At 37.7% G+C, this 16,118-nt stretch overlaps 1 protein-coding gene across 3 annotated transcripts in view; it reads right to left on the bottom strand.

Moving 5' to 3' along the window:
• Positions 1–16,118, bottom strand: part of MOB1B (MOB kinase activator 1B) — a 54,617-nt gene that overhangs the window by 18,348 nt on the left and 20,151 nt on the right. For all 3 annotated transcript variants that reach the window (XM_021100593.2, XM_003129073.5, XM_084972455.1), the window contains 2 exons: positions 9,765–9,931; positions 3,402–3,495 (listed from right to left, as the gene is read on the bottom strand). In XM_021100593.2, the coding sequence (XP_020956252.1) occupies positions 3,402–3,495; positions 9,765–9,819 (149 nt within the window). In that variant the 5' untranslated portion in view covers positions 9,820–9,931. The remainder of the gene's footprint in view (positions 1–3,401; positions 3,496–9,764; positions 9,932–16,118) is intronic.

Here is a 16,118-nt window from a genome sequence, read left to right as displayed (position 1 = left end):
GGATCTGAACCTTGATTGTGATCTACACTGCAGCTCACAGCAACGCTGAATCCCTGACCCAGTGAGCGAGGCCAGGGATTGAACCCACATCCTCATGGATACTAGTCAGATTTGTTTCTGTTGTACCAAAATAGGAACTTCCAGGACCAGATAGATTTAAAGGTAAATTCTACCTTAAAGAATTAATACTTGTCCTTCCCAAACTATTCTGAAAAATTAAAGAGGAATGAAAACTTCCTATCTCATTCTATGAGGCCAGCATCATTCTGACCCAAACCAGACAAATCATTATATAAAAAGAAAATTTGAGGCTAGTATCACCAGCAAACATAGATGCAAAAATCCTTAATGAAATATTAGTAAATCAAATCAAACAATACTTTAAAAAGATCATACACCATGATCAAGCAGTATTTAATTTCAGGGATGCAAGGTTGCTAAGTATCTACAAATCAATTAGTGTGATACACTAACTGAAAAATAAAAATCATATGATCATCTCAACAGATGCAGAAAAACTTTTTGACAAAATTCAACATCCATTAATGATAAAAACTCTTAAACAGTGGATTTAGAGGGAACATATCTCACCATAATAAGGGCCATTTGTGACAAACCTACAGTTAACATCATACTCAATGGTGAAAAGCTGAAAGCATTACATCTAAGATTAGGAATAAGATGAGGATGCTTATTCTGGCAATTTTTATTCAACATAGTATTGGAAGTTCTAGTCAAAGCAATCAGACAATAAAACTAAATAAAATGAATCCAGATCAGAAAGGGATAAGTGAAAGTGTCACTGTTTGCAGATAACATGATACTAAACAGAAAATCCTGGAGTTCCCTTTGCACCTCAGCAGTTAACGAACCCGACTAGGAAACATGAGGATGCGGGTTTGATCGATCCCTGGCCCTGGCCTCGCTCATTGGGTTAAGGATCTAACGTTGCCATGAGCTGTGGTGTAGGCCACAGATGTGGCTTGGATCCTGCATTGCTGTGGCTGTGGTGTAGGCTGGCAGCTTTAGCTCTGATTCAACCCTGGGAACTTCCATATGCCACAAGTGCAGCCCTAAAAAGCAAAAAAAGAAAAGAAAGAAAGAAAAAAGAAAATCCTAAGGACACTACCAGAAAACTACTAGAGATCATCAATGAATTCGGTAAAGCTGCAAGACAGAAATTTAATACACAGAAATCTGTTGCACTGTAATACACTAATAATGAACTATCCCAAAGAGAAATTTTTTAAAATCCCATTTACAATTGTATCAAAAAGAATAAAATATGTAGGAGTAAATCCAATCAAAAAAGTAAAGACTTGTTCTCTGAAAACTATAAGATATTTATTGAAAAAACTGAAGAATATACTAACATATGGAAAGATATACATTGGTTACAGATTGGAAGAATCTTGTCTTTTTTTTCGGCCACACCCACAGCGTGCAGAAGTAACTAGGCCCGAAATTGAACCTGAGCCACAGCAATGACAATACCAAGTCCTTAACTGCCAGGCCACCACAGAATACCAAGAATTATTACTTTTGTTTTTATTTTATTTTTTATTTATTTTTTTTGCTGTATCCACAGCATATGGAAGTTCCTAAGCCAGGGATTCTTAATCTACTGTGCTGGGCTGGGGATTGAATCTGTGCATCTACAGCAACCCAAGCTGCTGCAGTTAGATTCTTAACCCACTGTGTCATAGCAGGAACTCCCTAAGAATCATTACTTTTAAAATGACCATATTACCCAAAGCTATCTACAGATTCAGTACAATCTGTATCAAAATACCAATGGCATTATCTCACAGAACTAGAAAAAGTAACTCGAAAATGTGTAAGGAAATACAAAAAAAATTCCAATTAGTCACAGCAATCTTGAAAAAGAGGAACAAAGCTAGAGATATCATACTCCCTATTTCAAACCATACTACAAAGCTATAGTAGGAGTTCCCTTCGTGGCCCAGCAGTTAACGAACCCAACTAGGATCCATGAGTATTCGAGTTCAATCCCTGGCTTTGCTCAGTGTGTTAAGGATCCAGCGTTGCCATAAGCTGTAGTGTAGGTCACAGATGTAGCTCAGGTCCCTTGTTCCTGTGGCTGTGGTGTAGGTGGTGTAGGATAGCAGTTGCAGCTCCAATGTGACCCCTAGCCTAGGAACCTCCACATGCTGCAGGTGTGGCTCTAAAAAGCAAAAAAAATGAAATAAAAAAGCTATAGTAATCAAAACAAGCAGCATAGGAGTTCCTGTCGTGGCTCAGTGGTTAACGAATCCTACCAGGAAGCATGAGGTTTTGGGTTTGATCCCTGTCCTCGCTCAGTGGGTTAAGGATCCGGCATTGCCAAGAGCTGTGATGTAGGTCACAGATGCAGCTCAGATCTAGCGTTGCTATGGCTCTGGCATAGGCTGGCAGCCTCAGCTCTGATTAGACCCCTAGCCTGGAAACCTCTATATGCACAGGTGTGGCCCTAGAAAAGACAAAAAAAAAAAAAAAAAAAAAAACAGGAAGAATAATAAAAATACCATATGATCTCATTTATATGTGAACTCTAAAAAATAAACAATGGGGAGTTCCCTGGCAGCTCAGTAGGTTAAGGATCTGGCAATATCACTGCTGTGGCTTGGGTCACTGCTATGGTGCAGGTTCAATCCCTGACCCAGGAATTTCTGCATTCTGCAGGTGTGGCCCAAAAAAACAAAGAAAAAACAAGCAACAACAACAACAAAAAAAACCAATGAAAACAAACTTATGGATACAGTGAACAAAAGGCCAGAGGGAAGCAGGGTGGGAATGGAACAAAACAGGTGAAGGGATTCAATGTATAAACCTCCAGCTGTAAAATAAACAAGGCATAGGGATATAACATTCAACATAAGGAGTATGATCAATAACACTGTAATAACTCTGGGTACAGATGGTAACTAGACTTATGATAATCATGTCATAATGTATGGAAGTGTCAATTCATTATGAGACATACCTGAACTTAATATTGTATATCAACCATATTTCAATTTTGAAAAAACAAAGGAATTTCCTGGTGGCCTAGAGGTTAAGGATGCAGTATTGTTACTGCCATGGCTCAGGTTTGATCCTTGGCCCGGAAACTTGTGCATGCCAAGGGCACAGCCAAAAAAAAAAAAGAAATAGAGGCATTTCCAATAATCTAGTTTGGAGAGACTAGAAGCATAAGCATACAGAAGAAAGGCAGGATGCAGGACAATACAATAGGGAGCACCATAAAGCTCAGGCTAAGGAATCTGATCTTACCATATTAGTCTTTAGTCTATCACTGAAGAAAATGCTAAGTACAGAAATTATAAGGTCAGAAATTTTCTTCTTATCTAAGAACTATAAGATAAATCAAAAAAGAGAATTGATCATGAACCATGTCTTACTTTGGGCCAGCTGACATCACTGGACAACTTTCTTCTGTGCAAAAATCTGTGATTGTTCCATAAAGCATGTTGATCTGATTGAAGAAATCCACAGCTGCAAAGCAAATAACAGTTATAAGTAAACAGTTAAATTTTATTTTTTATTTTTATTTGTTTTAGGGCCACACCCATGGCATATGGAGGTTCCCAGGCTAGGGGTCCATTCGGAGCTACAACTGTCGTCCTACACCACAGCCACAGCAACACAGGATCCAAGCTGCGCCTGCAACCTAAGCCACATCTCACAGCAATGCCGGATCCTTAACCACTGATCGAGGCCAGGGATTGAACCCACAACCTCAAGGTTCCTAGTCAGATTTGTTTCTGCTGCACCATGATGGGAACTCCTAAAAATTTTAATTTTAATTTTACTCCAACAGAATATTTTATTCCAGTAGAATGTTAGATCTATCAGTGTTTTTTCCACTACAAAGAACAGGGGAAAAGTATACAAACAAATAATTTTCGGCTCACTGAATTTAGGAGCTTCTGTTTATTAAGTGACTCTCTTAAGAGAATAAAAAGGCAAATAGAGAGTGGGAGAAATTATCTGCAACACATACAATCAATATAAGGAACTCTTACAGATCACTAAGAAAAAGACAACAGAGTAAAACATGTTAGATGGTTTTAAGCTGGCACTTCACAAAAGAAGTTTCCAGGGTGTTTCCATTGTGGCTCAGCAGTAACAAATCCGACTAGTATCCATGAAGATGAGGGTTCAATCCCTGACCTGGCTCAGTGGGTTAAGGATGTTCGTCACAGACATGGCTCAGATCTGCAATTACTGTGGCATAGGCTATCAGCTACAGTTCCAATTCGACCCCTAGCCTGGGAACTTCTGTATGTCACGGGTGCAGCCCTAAAAAGCCAAAAAAAAGAAGTTTCCAGATGGTCAAAAAGCCTATAAGAAGATGTTGCCAAACATTTCCCACCATGTTGCAGTGGTTAAGGATCTAGCATTGTCTCCGCAGTGGCTTGTATATATATGTGCTTTTTCGATTTTACCAGCATAAACTTGGAACTTTTTCATAATATTCTCTTACAACTTTTTTTTTTGGCAGCACCTGAAACATGCAGAAGTTCCTGGGCCAGGGATCGAACCCATGTAACCAGAGCCACAAGGGAACTTCTCTTATGACTTTTAATGCTGTATAAAATCTGTAGTGATAATTACTTTGTCATTCCTGATACTGGCTGTCTTTTCTCTCACTTTCTCTTGATCAGTCTTACCAAGGGTTGTTAATTTTATTAGAGTTCCCAAAGATCTATCATTTTTTATTTTATTTTTTGTTAATTTTCTTTATTATATTTGTTTTCTATTTTATTAACTTCTACTCTTATCATTACTGATACTTTTTTAAATTTTGTACTTAATTTGCTGTTGTTTTTCTCAACTCTGGAAAGTGATGTTGATCATTTTTAATACTTTTTATTTTTCTAATATACATAAGTAAGGCTCTTAATTTCCCTCTAACAGCATTAGCCACATCCCACAAGTTTTCACATATAATATTTTTATTATCTTTTTTTAGTTCAAAATATTTTCCAATTTCCATTGAGATTTACTATTTTTAAACATATACAGACAGATTTCCTCATTTTTTGCTGTTTTCTGGCTGAATTTCACTACTGTCAAAGAACTACATTAAATAATTGCAATCCTTTCAGTTTCTGAAAGTGTGTATTTTATAATCTGAGGTGCTTAGGTCATACATCCCTCAGGTGAAGTCTGTTAATCGAGCTGCTTTAATTTTTCAAATTCCTTATTGATTTTTTTTCCTCTACACTTTTTATACATTGTTGAGAGAGGAATAATTAAATCTCCCATCACAATGGACTTTCTATTTCTTATTTTCATTTAGGCAATTGATTTTACTATATTTCTGATGTAATATGTATTATTAAAGACATATTCAGAACTTTACATATTCTCTGTGAACTGAGCCATTTTTCATTTTAAAATCTCCTTCTTAGAGTTCTTATTGTGGCTCATCAGGTTAAGGACCCAATCTTGTCTGTAAGGAAGATGGGTTAGGGATCGGCGTAGGTCACAGATGTGGCTCAGATCTGGCACTGTTGTGGCTGTGGCATAGGCCAGCAGTTGCAGCTCCAATTCGACCCCTAGCCCAGGAACTTTCATATGCCAAAGGTGCAACCTTAAAAAGGAAAAAAAATAATAAAAATTACAAACAATAAAATCTCCTTCTTTATTAATGTTTTTCTGCCTTGATGTCTACTCTCTTATATTAACATGACATATCATCTTTCTTTAAATTAGTGTTCACATCTATTTAAAGCATAGGTAGTAGACAGTAAACATTTTAGGCTTTGCTGGCCATAGGGATTTTATTGTGCCTATTCACCTCTGCTGCTATAGCACAGAAGCTGCCATAGACAACAGAGCAGCTTAATGTGTCTCTTAGAAATAAGAAGTTCCCGTCATGGCTCAGTGGGTTAATGATCCAGCTTGTCTCTGTGGCATTGCCAGTTCAACCCCAGCTCAGTGAAGTGGGTTGGGGCTCCGGTGTTGCTGCAGCTGTGGTATAGGTCACAGATGCAGCTTGGGTTCAATCCCTGGCCCAGGAACTTCCATATGCTGTGGGTGCGGCCAAAAAAATAAAATAAAATAAAATGTCTCTAAAAATTTAGATTTGTTTTGTTTATAACCATCCTGACACAATCATTCCCCCCCCCCTTTTTTTTTTGCTGTTTTAGGGCTACATCTGTGGCATATGGAAGTTTCCAGGTTAGGGGTCTACTCAGAGCTACAGCTGCCGGCCTACACCACAGCCACAGTACGCAGATCCCCGACCCACTTAGCAAGGCCAGGGGTCGAACCTGCATCCTCATGGACACTAGTCAGATTCATTTCCACTATGCCACAACGGGAATTCCACAATCATTGTCTTTTTTATTGAAGCATTTTGTTCAATAAAAGTTATTTAATACAATAACTAATACTTGGACATCGATTTACTATCTTACTATTTGCTATCTATTTATTCTACCTATTACATGATTCTCTTTATTTTCTTTCTTACGTTCTTCAGGATTATTTTTCTTAGTCTATTTTTCTCCTCTACTAGAAAAATAATTGTACATTCATATACTATAATCTCAGTCCCACCCACCCCAGATCAGGGTTTAGCCAACTATGACCATAGGCCAAATCTGGTGCATCACCTGTCTTTTTTTTTTTTTTTTTTTTTGTCTTTTGTCTTTTGTCTTTACAGGGCCGCACCTGTGGCATATGGAGGTTCCCAGGCTAGGGGATCTAATCGGAGCTGTGGCTGCCGGCCTACACCACAGCCACAGCAACACCAGATCTGAGCCGCGTCTGCAACCTACACCACAGTTCACGGCAACACCGAATCCTTAACCCATTGAGCAAGGCCAGGGATCGAACCCGCAACTTCATGGTTCCTAGTCAGATTTGTTAACCACTGTGCCACAACAGGAACTCCCACCTGTTCTTATAAATAGTTTTTTTTGTTTTTTGTTTTGTTTTTATCTCTTTGTTTGTTTGTTTTGATTTTGTTTTTATCTCTCTTTCTTATCTTTTTCTTGTAAATAGTTTTATTGGAATAGAAAGATTTATTTGGGAAAATATTGTCTATGGCAACTTCCGTGCTATAGCAGCAGAGGTGAAAAGACACAATAAAATCCCTATGGCCAGCAAAGCCTAAAATGTTTACTATCTGGCCCTTTATAAAAAAGATTCATGGAGTTCCCATTGTGGCTCAGTGGGTTGAGAACCCGACATAGTGTCTGTGAGGATGCAGGTCCAACCCCTGCCCTTGCTCAGTGGGTTAAGGATCTGGCATCGCCACAAGCTTCAGTGTAGGCCACTGATGCAGCTCAGATCCAGCGATGCTGTGGCTGTGGCATTAGGCCCCAGCTGCAGCTGATTTGACCCGTAGCCTGGGAACTTCCCTCTGCTGCAGGTGTGGCCATAAAAAGAAAAAAAAAAAAAAAATTAAATCATATCCTAGAGTATAGCATAAGCATGCTTCACATAACTAGGCCCCAAACAAAGAATACTTGTACCTATTCCCAAACAGTGTATGGGTACAACCTTTAGATGTGTGAGAAACCATGCTAGCCTCTAAGGATAAGTAACAAAACTGACTCAATCCCATATCCTCATTGAGTTTACAGGGTAATAGGGAAAATATCACTTAAGGTTTTGTTTTTACAAAGGGAATTATAAATTGTGGAAGCAAACGGCTTCCCCTCAATGTAGCTTTCTGTCACTATAAAGCAAAAAGTCAATAAGAACTTTGTACAAATTAACTCAAGAAACATACAAGAAGTACTGCAGATTCACTGATGTCTATCCAGCCAGAGTCTCACACCCTATTGCCTATGCTCCCTAGGGAAAATATATCTTTTTAAGTTTCTCAGGCAGAATGAATATATTTATCCACATATTTAAGAACAAACACCACATATGGTTACTTCCAGCTAAGTTTCTGTTCCTTCCTATTTAATACCTTCTTATTTAATACCTTATTTAATACCTTCTTTCATTCCATTAACTACCCATAAGCTGCACTTTATTTTTTTAATTCAGACTTTCTAGAGCAAAGAATTTTAAAAATTGATTTAAAGGAGTCAAAGTTAATTACAGATGAAAGTAGAGCAGTAATAAGCATTACACTAAATTTGATCCTATAAATTTTCCTCTGCCCTCTTACTTCTCCATGAGTCAAGACTTACTAAGCAATGACTCTGCAACTTAGTAAATCTTGCCTTACCCACCACGTGAGTAGAAGATAGCCTATGGCTTTGAACCCCAACTCCTACACTTAATGGTTCAGTTACTTAACATCCCTGCATCTCAGCTTCCTCCCTTTAAAGCTGGGTTTATTGCAGAGCGCTTAAAAAAAAAAAAAAAGTATCTACTGTAAAGCAGGCACTTAATAACTGCTGGGTTTTTTCTACAAAGATAGGGCCTCAAGATTCTGTGCCACATAAATTAATTATAAGTCATCCATCTGGCTCTTTCCAAAACCTAGAACTGTCTATCTTCTTTAAGCTAACACTCTTTCTAGCAGCAGAACGTTCAAAACCAGGCTCTGATGTCTGGCTGTAAGACTAGTTGTTGATTTTGTAAAATTTCTCATCTTCTACCATTTATCTTCATCTGGCAAGTAAACTGAAGCCAAAAGGCCATTAAGATGCCAATCTTATCAACAAATCCCCTTCACTCTTTTAAGTACCCAAAATGTTTACTTAATCACTGTCAGTGGACAAAAATATCTGTCTAGCCTCAACCTATTCCCTTCCTCAAGTATCACTTGGGAAGATTACTATAAATAAGAAAAAAATTATAATCCAATACTTCAAAGTCAAATGCTAACAGTACCTACATCATTAAGTTGTAAAGATGAAATAAAATAATCCACATGGAAGAAAATCGAAAGCACTAATTTGAAAAGATACATGCACCTCAATGTTCACAGTAGCATATGGAAGAGCCAAGATACAGAAGCAACCTAAGTGTCCATAAACAGATGAAGGATAAAGAAGATATGGTATGTACACACACACACACACACACACACACTGGAATATCATTCAGCCATAACAAAAAATGAAATATTGCCATTGCAACAACAATGGATGAATGGACCTGGAGGGCATTCTGCTTGGTAAAAGGTAAGTCAGACACAGGAAGACAAATACTGCATAATATCAGTTATACACAGAATCGAAAAAATAAAACAAATGAATGAATATAACAAAACAGAAACAGACTCAAAGATATAGAGAACAAACAAACTCTTCCAGTTGGGAGAGGGGCAAAATAGGGATGGGGATTAAGAGGTACAAACCATGTATAAAATAAATAAGCTACAAAGAGATATTGTACAGCACAGGAAATATACCCATTATTTTATAATAACTTTAAATGGAGGATAATCTATAAAAAACTGAATCACTATGTTATATACATGAATATTGTAAATCAACTAAACTTCAATAAAAAATTAAATAAACAAATACAAATAATCCAGGTAGAAAGAACAGCAGAGTGCTAAACAGTGTTTCATAAATATTAATTGCTGCTATTACCATTTTTTTCCAATGAAGATGGTTATATCTATGCTTTGTATTGAACAGGAGATAAGAATTTCACTAACTCCATATTCAGAAATAAATTACTATAAAGGTTAAAGTGGATTGAGTTATCACTATATTCTCATATTAGGTTACTAGCTAAATTCTAGAATACATAGCTCCCCAATACTCACCTACAATGAGGCTACTAACCTAATTTAAAATCGAGAGTCTACTGAGAAACAGAAGGCTACTTACTGTTCACTGCAACCCATTCATTTAGATCTTCCCCCTCAGGAAGCATGACAGCCATCCGCAGGTTTCCGCTGCCAAGGGTAGCCTCTGCATGCTTTAAGAGCTCATACTGGTGAGAACCCTCTGGAATGTTCTTCTTTGGTTTAAACGTTTTAGAGGAGCGACTACCACTATGAATAGAATAGAAAAAAGGCACCTCAGTGTTGAAGGCATGACATTCAACAAAGTCTGCTACCCTATATTACTGGATAGAGTAACAGAAACGTGATCCTAAACCTGCACAAAGAGCCCTAAATTGTACCAGCTACATTAAATCCTGGCAGTATCATTGTGTTTGGTTACCCCAAATGCCTTCGAACCTTCTCTACATTCCCTACTGTCATTCCCAACAAGAAAAAGAACTTTAAGCTATGACTAATCCAACTAATCAAACAATAAATTAGCAATTCAGGATTATACGTTGTAATCTATAGAAACAAAAAAGTGCTTCTGTAATAATTTTTAGTCATTGTGTTCCTTCTCACCCCTTACTGTAAGTCTCTCATCCTAATACAAATAATTTGTTTCCTTTGTATAAATAGCATAAAGATATAATTCTCATCAATGAAGCACAAAATCCTACAGCAAGAAAGAAAAACTACATGTTCTTCTATCCAATTATAGGAAGTAGCAGCAATCTTAATCCAAAATTCCAGATAATGCAGCTAAGTAGCTAACAGTAACAGAGTTGTTCAAATTCCTAAATGTGTGTCTATATAGACACATACAAATATATTTTCAAATGGGTCAAATGAAACTAGTCTTAGAAATGGTTTTAAGAATTTTTGAGAGATGGATTCTTCTGTAAACACTGGCAAATTCTTATCAAATTATATTACATTCATCCATTCTCAATACTCCCCTTCTCTTTTTATAAAAAGGAAGATAGGGAAAGAATGAATTAGAAGAGTCTGGGTAAATGGAAATTACATAAAATTTAATGTTACTAAATTCATACGACCATAACATTCAGACATTTGAACATATGAATTTGAAAATAAGATTCCAAAGAGAAGAAACAAGAGTCATATACTTTTCAGGTTCTCCAAAGCTTTTCACTTCTCCCAAGCTTACTCCCAAGATCTCTCTTTTTCCCCAAGATAAGGCGGAAGTTCCCAACCCTGGCTGCATTTTATAATCAGTACTAAAAAATTATTGAGCATCCTCAGATAAACTAAGAATCTACTAGTCCACCCAAATATACAATTCAAATGATAGGTATTTTTCACTCTAAGATATGGCATTTTCATTTAAATGTAAGCCTCTACTCGGGTGATTATTTAGTATAAAATGATGCTTCTCAGCTCTAACACTGGCTCCTCTCCCTGCCAGATATCTCTACTCAAGAGTCAAGAAATCTCTTCACAAACACTAATCAGATGATGTTACTGCTCTGCTTAAAACCATTCAGTGGCTTTCCAGTGCACTCAGAATAAGCCCCAAAGTCAAATATTAGACAGTCAGGCTCTGGACCCACAGTGGAGTGTGAAAACTCTCCTTCAGTTTAATCAGATGATGTATGAACACCAAATTCTCTCCCAGCATCTCTAAAATATAAAAACACAGGAAAGATCATTATGCCTACCGAGTTGAGGCTTATTTCAAGATCCTTATTTCGTGTCCTCTTTATCAAAGTTTCATGTGCGATGGAGTTCCCATTGTGGTGCAGCAGAAACAAATCCGACTAATAACCATGAAGTTGTAGATTCGATCCCTGGCCTCCCTCAGTGGGTTAAGGATTTGGCGTTGCCGTGAGCTGTGGTGTAGGTCACAGATGTGGCCTGGATCCTGCATTGCTGTGGCTGAGGCATAGGCCGGCAGCTATAGCTCCAATTCACCGCTAGCCTGGGAACCTCCATATGCCATGAGTTCGGCCCTAATTAAAAAAAAAAACAAAAAGTTTCATGTGAGAAATAAACCACCAATGTTTTTATAAAAAGGCATTTTACTAATATATACATATATATATATATATATATATATATATGGGTGACTAATTACAAAAACAGCTCTCCTAACATCCATCAGGTGCATGTTAAGTAGACCCCCTTTAACAAACCCGCTGCCCAGACCCCTCTGGCAACTGCAGACATGACAGCTGCTCCAGAAAGGGCTGGCAGAGAACAAGCATCTCCGCTGTGTCTGCACTCAGGCCACTCAGAGCCTCCCCTGCCCCCAGCAAGCCCTCTACTTACGGAAGGAACCACTCTGCCCTGAAGTTTTAGGCTCCTAAATGTTTTCTTGATTGATGACCCACACAGAACTGGTCTTCCACCAAGCTAAATAAATCTACTTCAAAGACCTTATACTTGGGTAGAAATCAAAAAACACATCTGAGTTTGATTTTGTGAAGGCCAGTTTTGACACATCAGCTATGGTATCTCAGGCAAATTACCCAACTTTCCTGAGCCTGTTTTTCCTTTAACAGTGAAAACCTAATAACAATAACAAAATATCACCACTACCTTTCTCATAGAGCTGGAAAATGAAAAAATAATGAATGCGAAAAAAGCGTCTAAAACTGTAAAATTTGGAGTTCCCGTTGTGGCTCAGCGGAAACGAATGTGACTAGCATTCATGAGGACGCAGGTTCAATCCTTGGTCTCATTCAGTGGGTTAAGGATCCGGCATTGCCGTGAACTGTGGTGTAGGTCACAGACGCAGCTCAGATCTGGTGTTGCTGTGGCTGAGGCAGAGGCGGGCAGCTACAGCTCCAATTAGACACCTAGCCTGGGAACCTCCATGTGCTGCGGGTGCAGCCCTAAAAAGACCAAAAAAAAAAAGTAAAATGCTGTGTAAATGTCAGTATCCTTTCTTTTCCTGAACCAGAATGACCCATAATAAAAAAAGAAAAGAAAAGGTAGTGCAATGTCCAAAGCTGGATTCAACCCCTATTCTCCCTCTCACCTCCTACCTAAGACTGATGGGGAAAAATATAGCCTTACTTTGGAAACAAATGCTTTTACACACTAAGTTCCAAGTAGAATTTTTTCTAATGTTTCGTTTTGGGTTTTGGTGCTATTCCCATATGAAGGTTCAGATGATCTCAGAATAATCATGGGGCTGGACAGGAAATCATGAAAACAGGATCCTAGTCCTCATTTTGCTATTTTCTTCTTATGTTACTTAGAAAACTCACATTATCATCTGGGCTTCAATTTCTTTATTTTGTTTTTTGAAAGTCTAAAAAATAACTTTTTACAAAAGGGTATAATCTAGAGATGAGATAATGTTTATAAAATTGTTTTAGTTCCCTAAGCGACTCCTTTTTCAGTTCCTCATTTCCATGTACATTCGTACTTCCAAAATGCTTTCAAGGCCTCCATCAAATTTCCCTTCTCTCTGACCCTTCCACCTGAATAAATAACCATTTCAATATTCTGATTTTTTTGGAGTTTCCATTGTGGCTCAATAGAAACAAATCTGACTAAGATCCATTAAAGATGCCGGTCTGATCCCTGGCCTCATTCAGTGGGTTAAGGATCCGGGATTGCCGTGTGCTGTGGTGTAGGTTGCAGATGTGGCTGGGATCTGGTGTTGCTGTGGCTGTTGTGTAGGCCAGCGGCTATAGCTCCGATTCGTCCCCTAGCCTGGGAACCTCCATATGCCGCAGGTGTGACCCTAAAAAGACCAAAAAAAAAAAAAAATTCTGATTTTTTTAAATACTATTTTTTAAAACTATATTCAGCTTTTTCTTCAACTTTCACCTGAAACTTGAAACTTCAACCAGGATGCACCCTACTCTGGAAGAGATGGTCAATATTGCTCTTCATTCTCAAGTCAAAAGAACAACTGACAAGAGTCCTCAAGTTCAAAAGCACAAATATAAAAGCATGTTCACAAAGGTCCTCATGAATGAGTGCAAGCTCTTATAGTAATAATGTACATGGCAAAATGCATATATCTCAAGACAAGTTAAGATATGTGATGCCAAAATTCAAAGATATTTTCAGTAACAGAAAGTATGTAGCCTTCCTACCCCACCCTCCTCAGAAGAAATCTGTGTATCAGAAGAATCTCAGAAGAAATATCTTATGTATCCAGAGACTGTCTATACAAGCTTGTGCCTGCTGTGGCTGTGGCGTAGGCTGGCTACAATTCGACCCCTAGCCTGGGAACGTCCATATGCAGCAGGTGTGGCCCTAAAAAGCAAAAAAAAAGAATGCTTGTGCCTGTTTTTGTTTATTTTTACACAATTGTTGGATATCATGTTATACTAAACAATGTTTTTCACATAACATATCTAGGAGATTGTTGTATATTAACATAAAAGTAGACCTTACTTTATTCTTTTTAAAGATTAAGTAGTAATTCCTTATAGAGATACATAATTTTTTGTTTGTTTGTTTTTGCTTTTTAGGGCCATACCTGTGGCACATGGAAGTTCCCAGGCTAGGGGTAGAATTGGAGCTGCAGCTGCTGGCCTAACCATAGTCACAGCAATGCCAGATCCAAGCCACATTTGTGACCTACGCCACAGCTCAGAGCAATGCCAGATCCTTAACCCACTGAGCGAGGCAAGGGATAGAACCTGCATCCTCATGGATACTATTTGGGTTCTTAATCCACTTGAGCCACAATGGGAACTCCATAGTATTTTTAACCAGTCACCTATTGGTAATCATTTTCTTCAAACAATGCTTCCGTTAAGTATCCTCATATTATGAAAAATAAAACTATTACAAAATCGCTGTGCCAAACGGCATATACATTTTTTTTGTACATAAGTTCTGATTTCCCGCCAAAATAAGCTGTACCCTTTTGAAATCCCATAAGAAGGTATGAGAGTAGCTATATACTTTTTTGCTCTCAGAGGACAGGGATTCATTTGCCAGTTTCCCTTGTATAGCTCCCAACAGGGCATTGTAACTATATGAGAATTCAAAGCTTTCTGATTAGAACATAAATGTGATTGACAATTCACAGCATTACCCTGAGGTCTTTTCTTTCCAAATAAACATCCAGGATACAGGTTTGTTTATCCCAATCCTCTTACTCATATTTGAAGGCCAATCAATTTCTAGAGAAAGACAGGATGGTTTGACAAGTAAATAACTGAGTTTTTAGGGAAAACTCTGAACACACATCCCTTAGTCATCCAATTTGATCCAACTTTTGTAACTTTCAAAAGCATCATTTAATTCCTCTTTGAGACCCTAAAGAATAATTAGTCCCCATTGTGACCCTATATTTATTCCCATAAACCACTTCTTACCATTTCAACACAGCCACACACACCATGAGCTTTAATTTTAACCCTTTATTGTTCAATCCTACTATCAACAAAATTTCTGATAATTTCTAAGGTGGACTGGAAAATCTGAAGGCTGAAGGAATTAGGGGGGCTTTATAAAGATCTCAAAACAGGAGCACTAGTAAAGATTAGAAGAATATATATATCTGTATATTTCTGACACTGAAGAACATGTAAATACATTCAAAATTAGAAGCAAATTAACATAAATTTCTCTTTGTCAATAACTCCATAGTTCAAAATTAAGTGACTTACTTGGACTACCCAGCTAATTAAATAGCAGAAGCAGGACTCAACAACAGTCCATGATCTTGAACAAGCTACTTAACATCACCAAGCCTCAGCTTCCTCATCTATAAATGGGAATAATACCTGCCCTGCTGCTGAACCCTGTGGTGAGAACTCCACAAGTATTAGTTCTCTCTGTTCTACCTCTAGGTACCACCCTGTCATTCCCAGCAGTAGCTCCTTTTATAGGTCTAAGTCCAATACTAGAGATCAGGTACTTGATAAATACTCATTAACTGATTGTTCCAGTCAACTTCAGGCTGAGAACTCCTACAGGTGGACAGTAATGATGATGATTAGTACTAACTAATATTTACTGCAGGCCTTATATTTGTAAATATTTTACATGTAATATTTCATTTAACCCTCATAACTCTATGATGTACATGCTATTACTTTATTTTATGGGTAACAAAACTAAGACTTAAAGTATTTAAATAATTTGCTCATGCTTACAAAAACCGGTAAAGTAAGGAGCTGGAATTTAAATCTAGGATTTAAATATTTAAAGCCCATTCTTTCATCCATTACCCAACACTATATATGCCTACCTTTTGGTTCTATTCAATTATTTCTAACAATTTTCTTCCTACATCACCACAGTTTAATCAAGTCACTTATGAAACAAGCCTCATTTATACTGAGAGTGTTATTAGCAGGCTATTTTTTTTTTTTTTTTTTTTTGCTTTTTAGGGCCACACTCACAGCATATGGAAGTTCCCAGGCTACCGGTCCAATTGGAGCTATAGCTGCCAGCCGACACCACAGCCACAGAA

The sequence above is a fragment of the Sus scrofa genome, chromosome 8, assembly GCF_054392235.1.
Source record: "Sus scrofa isolate SSC_HxYL_T2T_F1_AM1 chromosome 8, Sscrofa_HxYL_maternal_Yorkshire_Landrace_v2.0, whole genome shotgun sequence".
Lineage (NCBI taxonomy): Eukaryota > Metazoa > Chordata > Mammalia > Artiodactyla > Suidae > Sus > Sus scrofa.
Note: the sequence above shows the minus strand (reverse complement) of the source record. Positions and strands in the feature narration are given on the sequence as shown.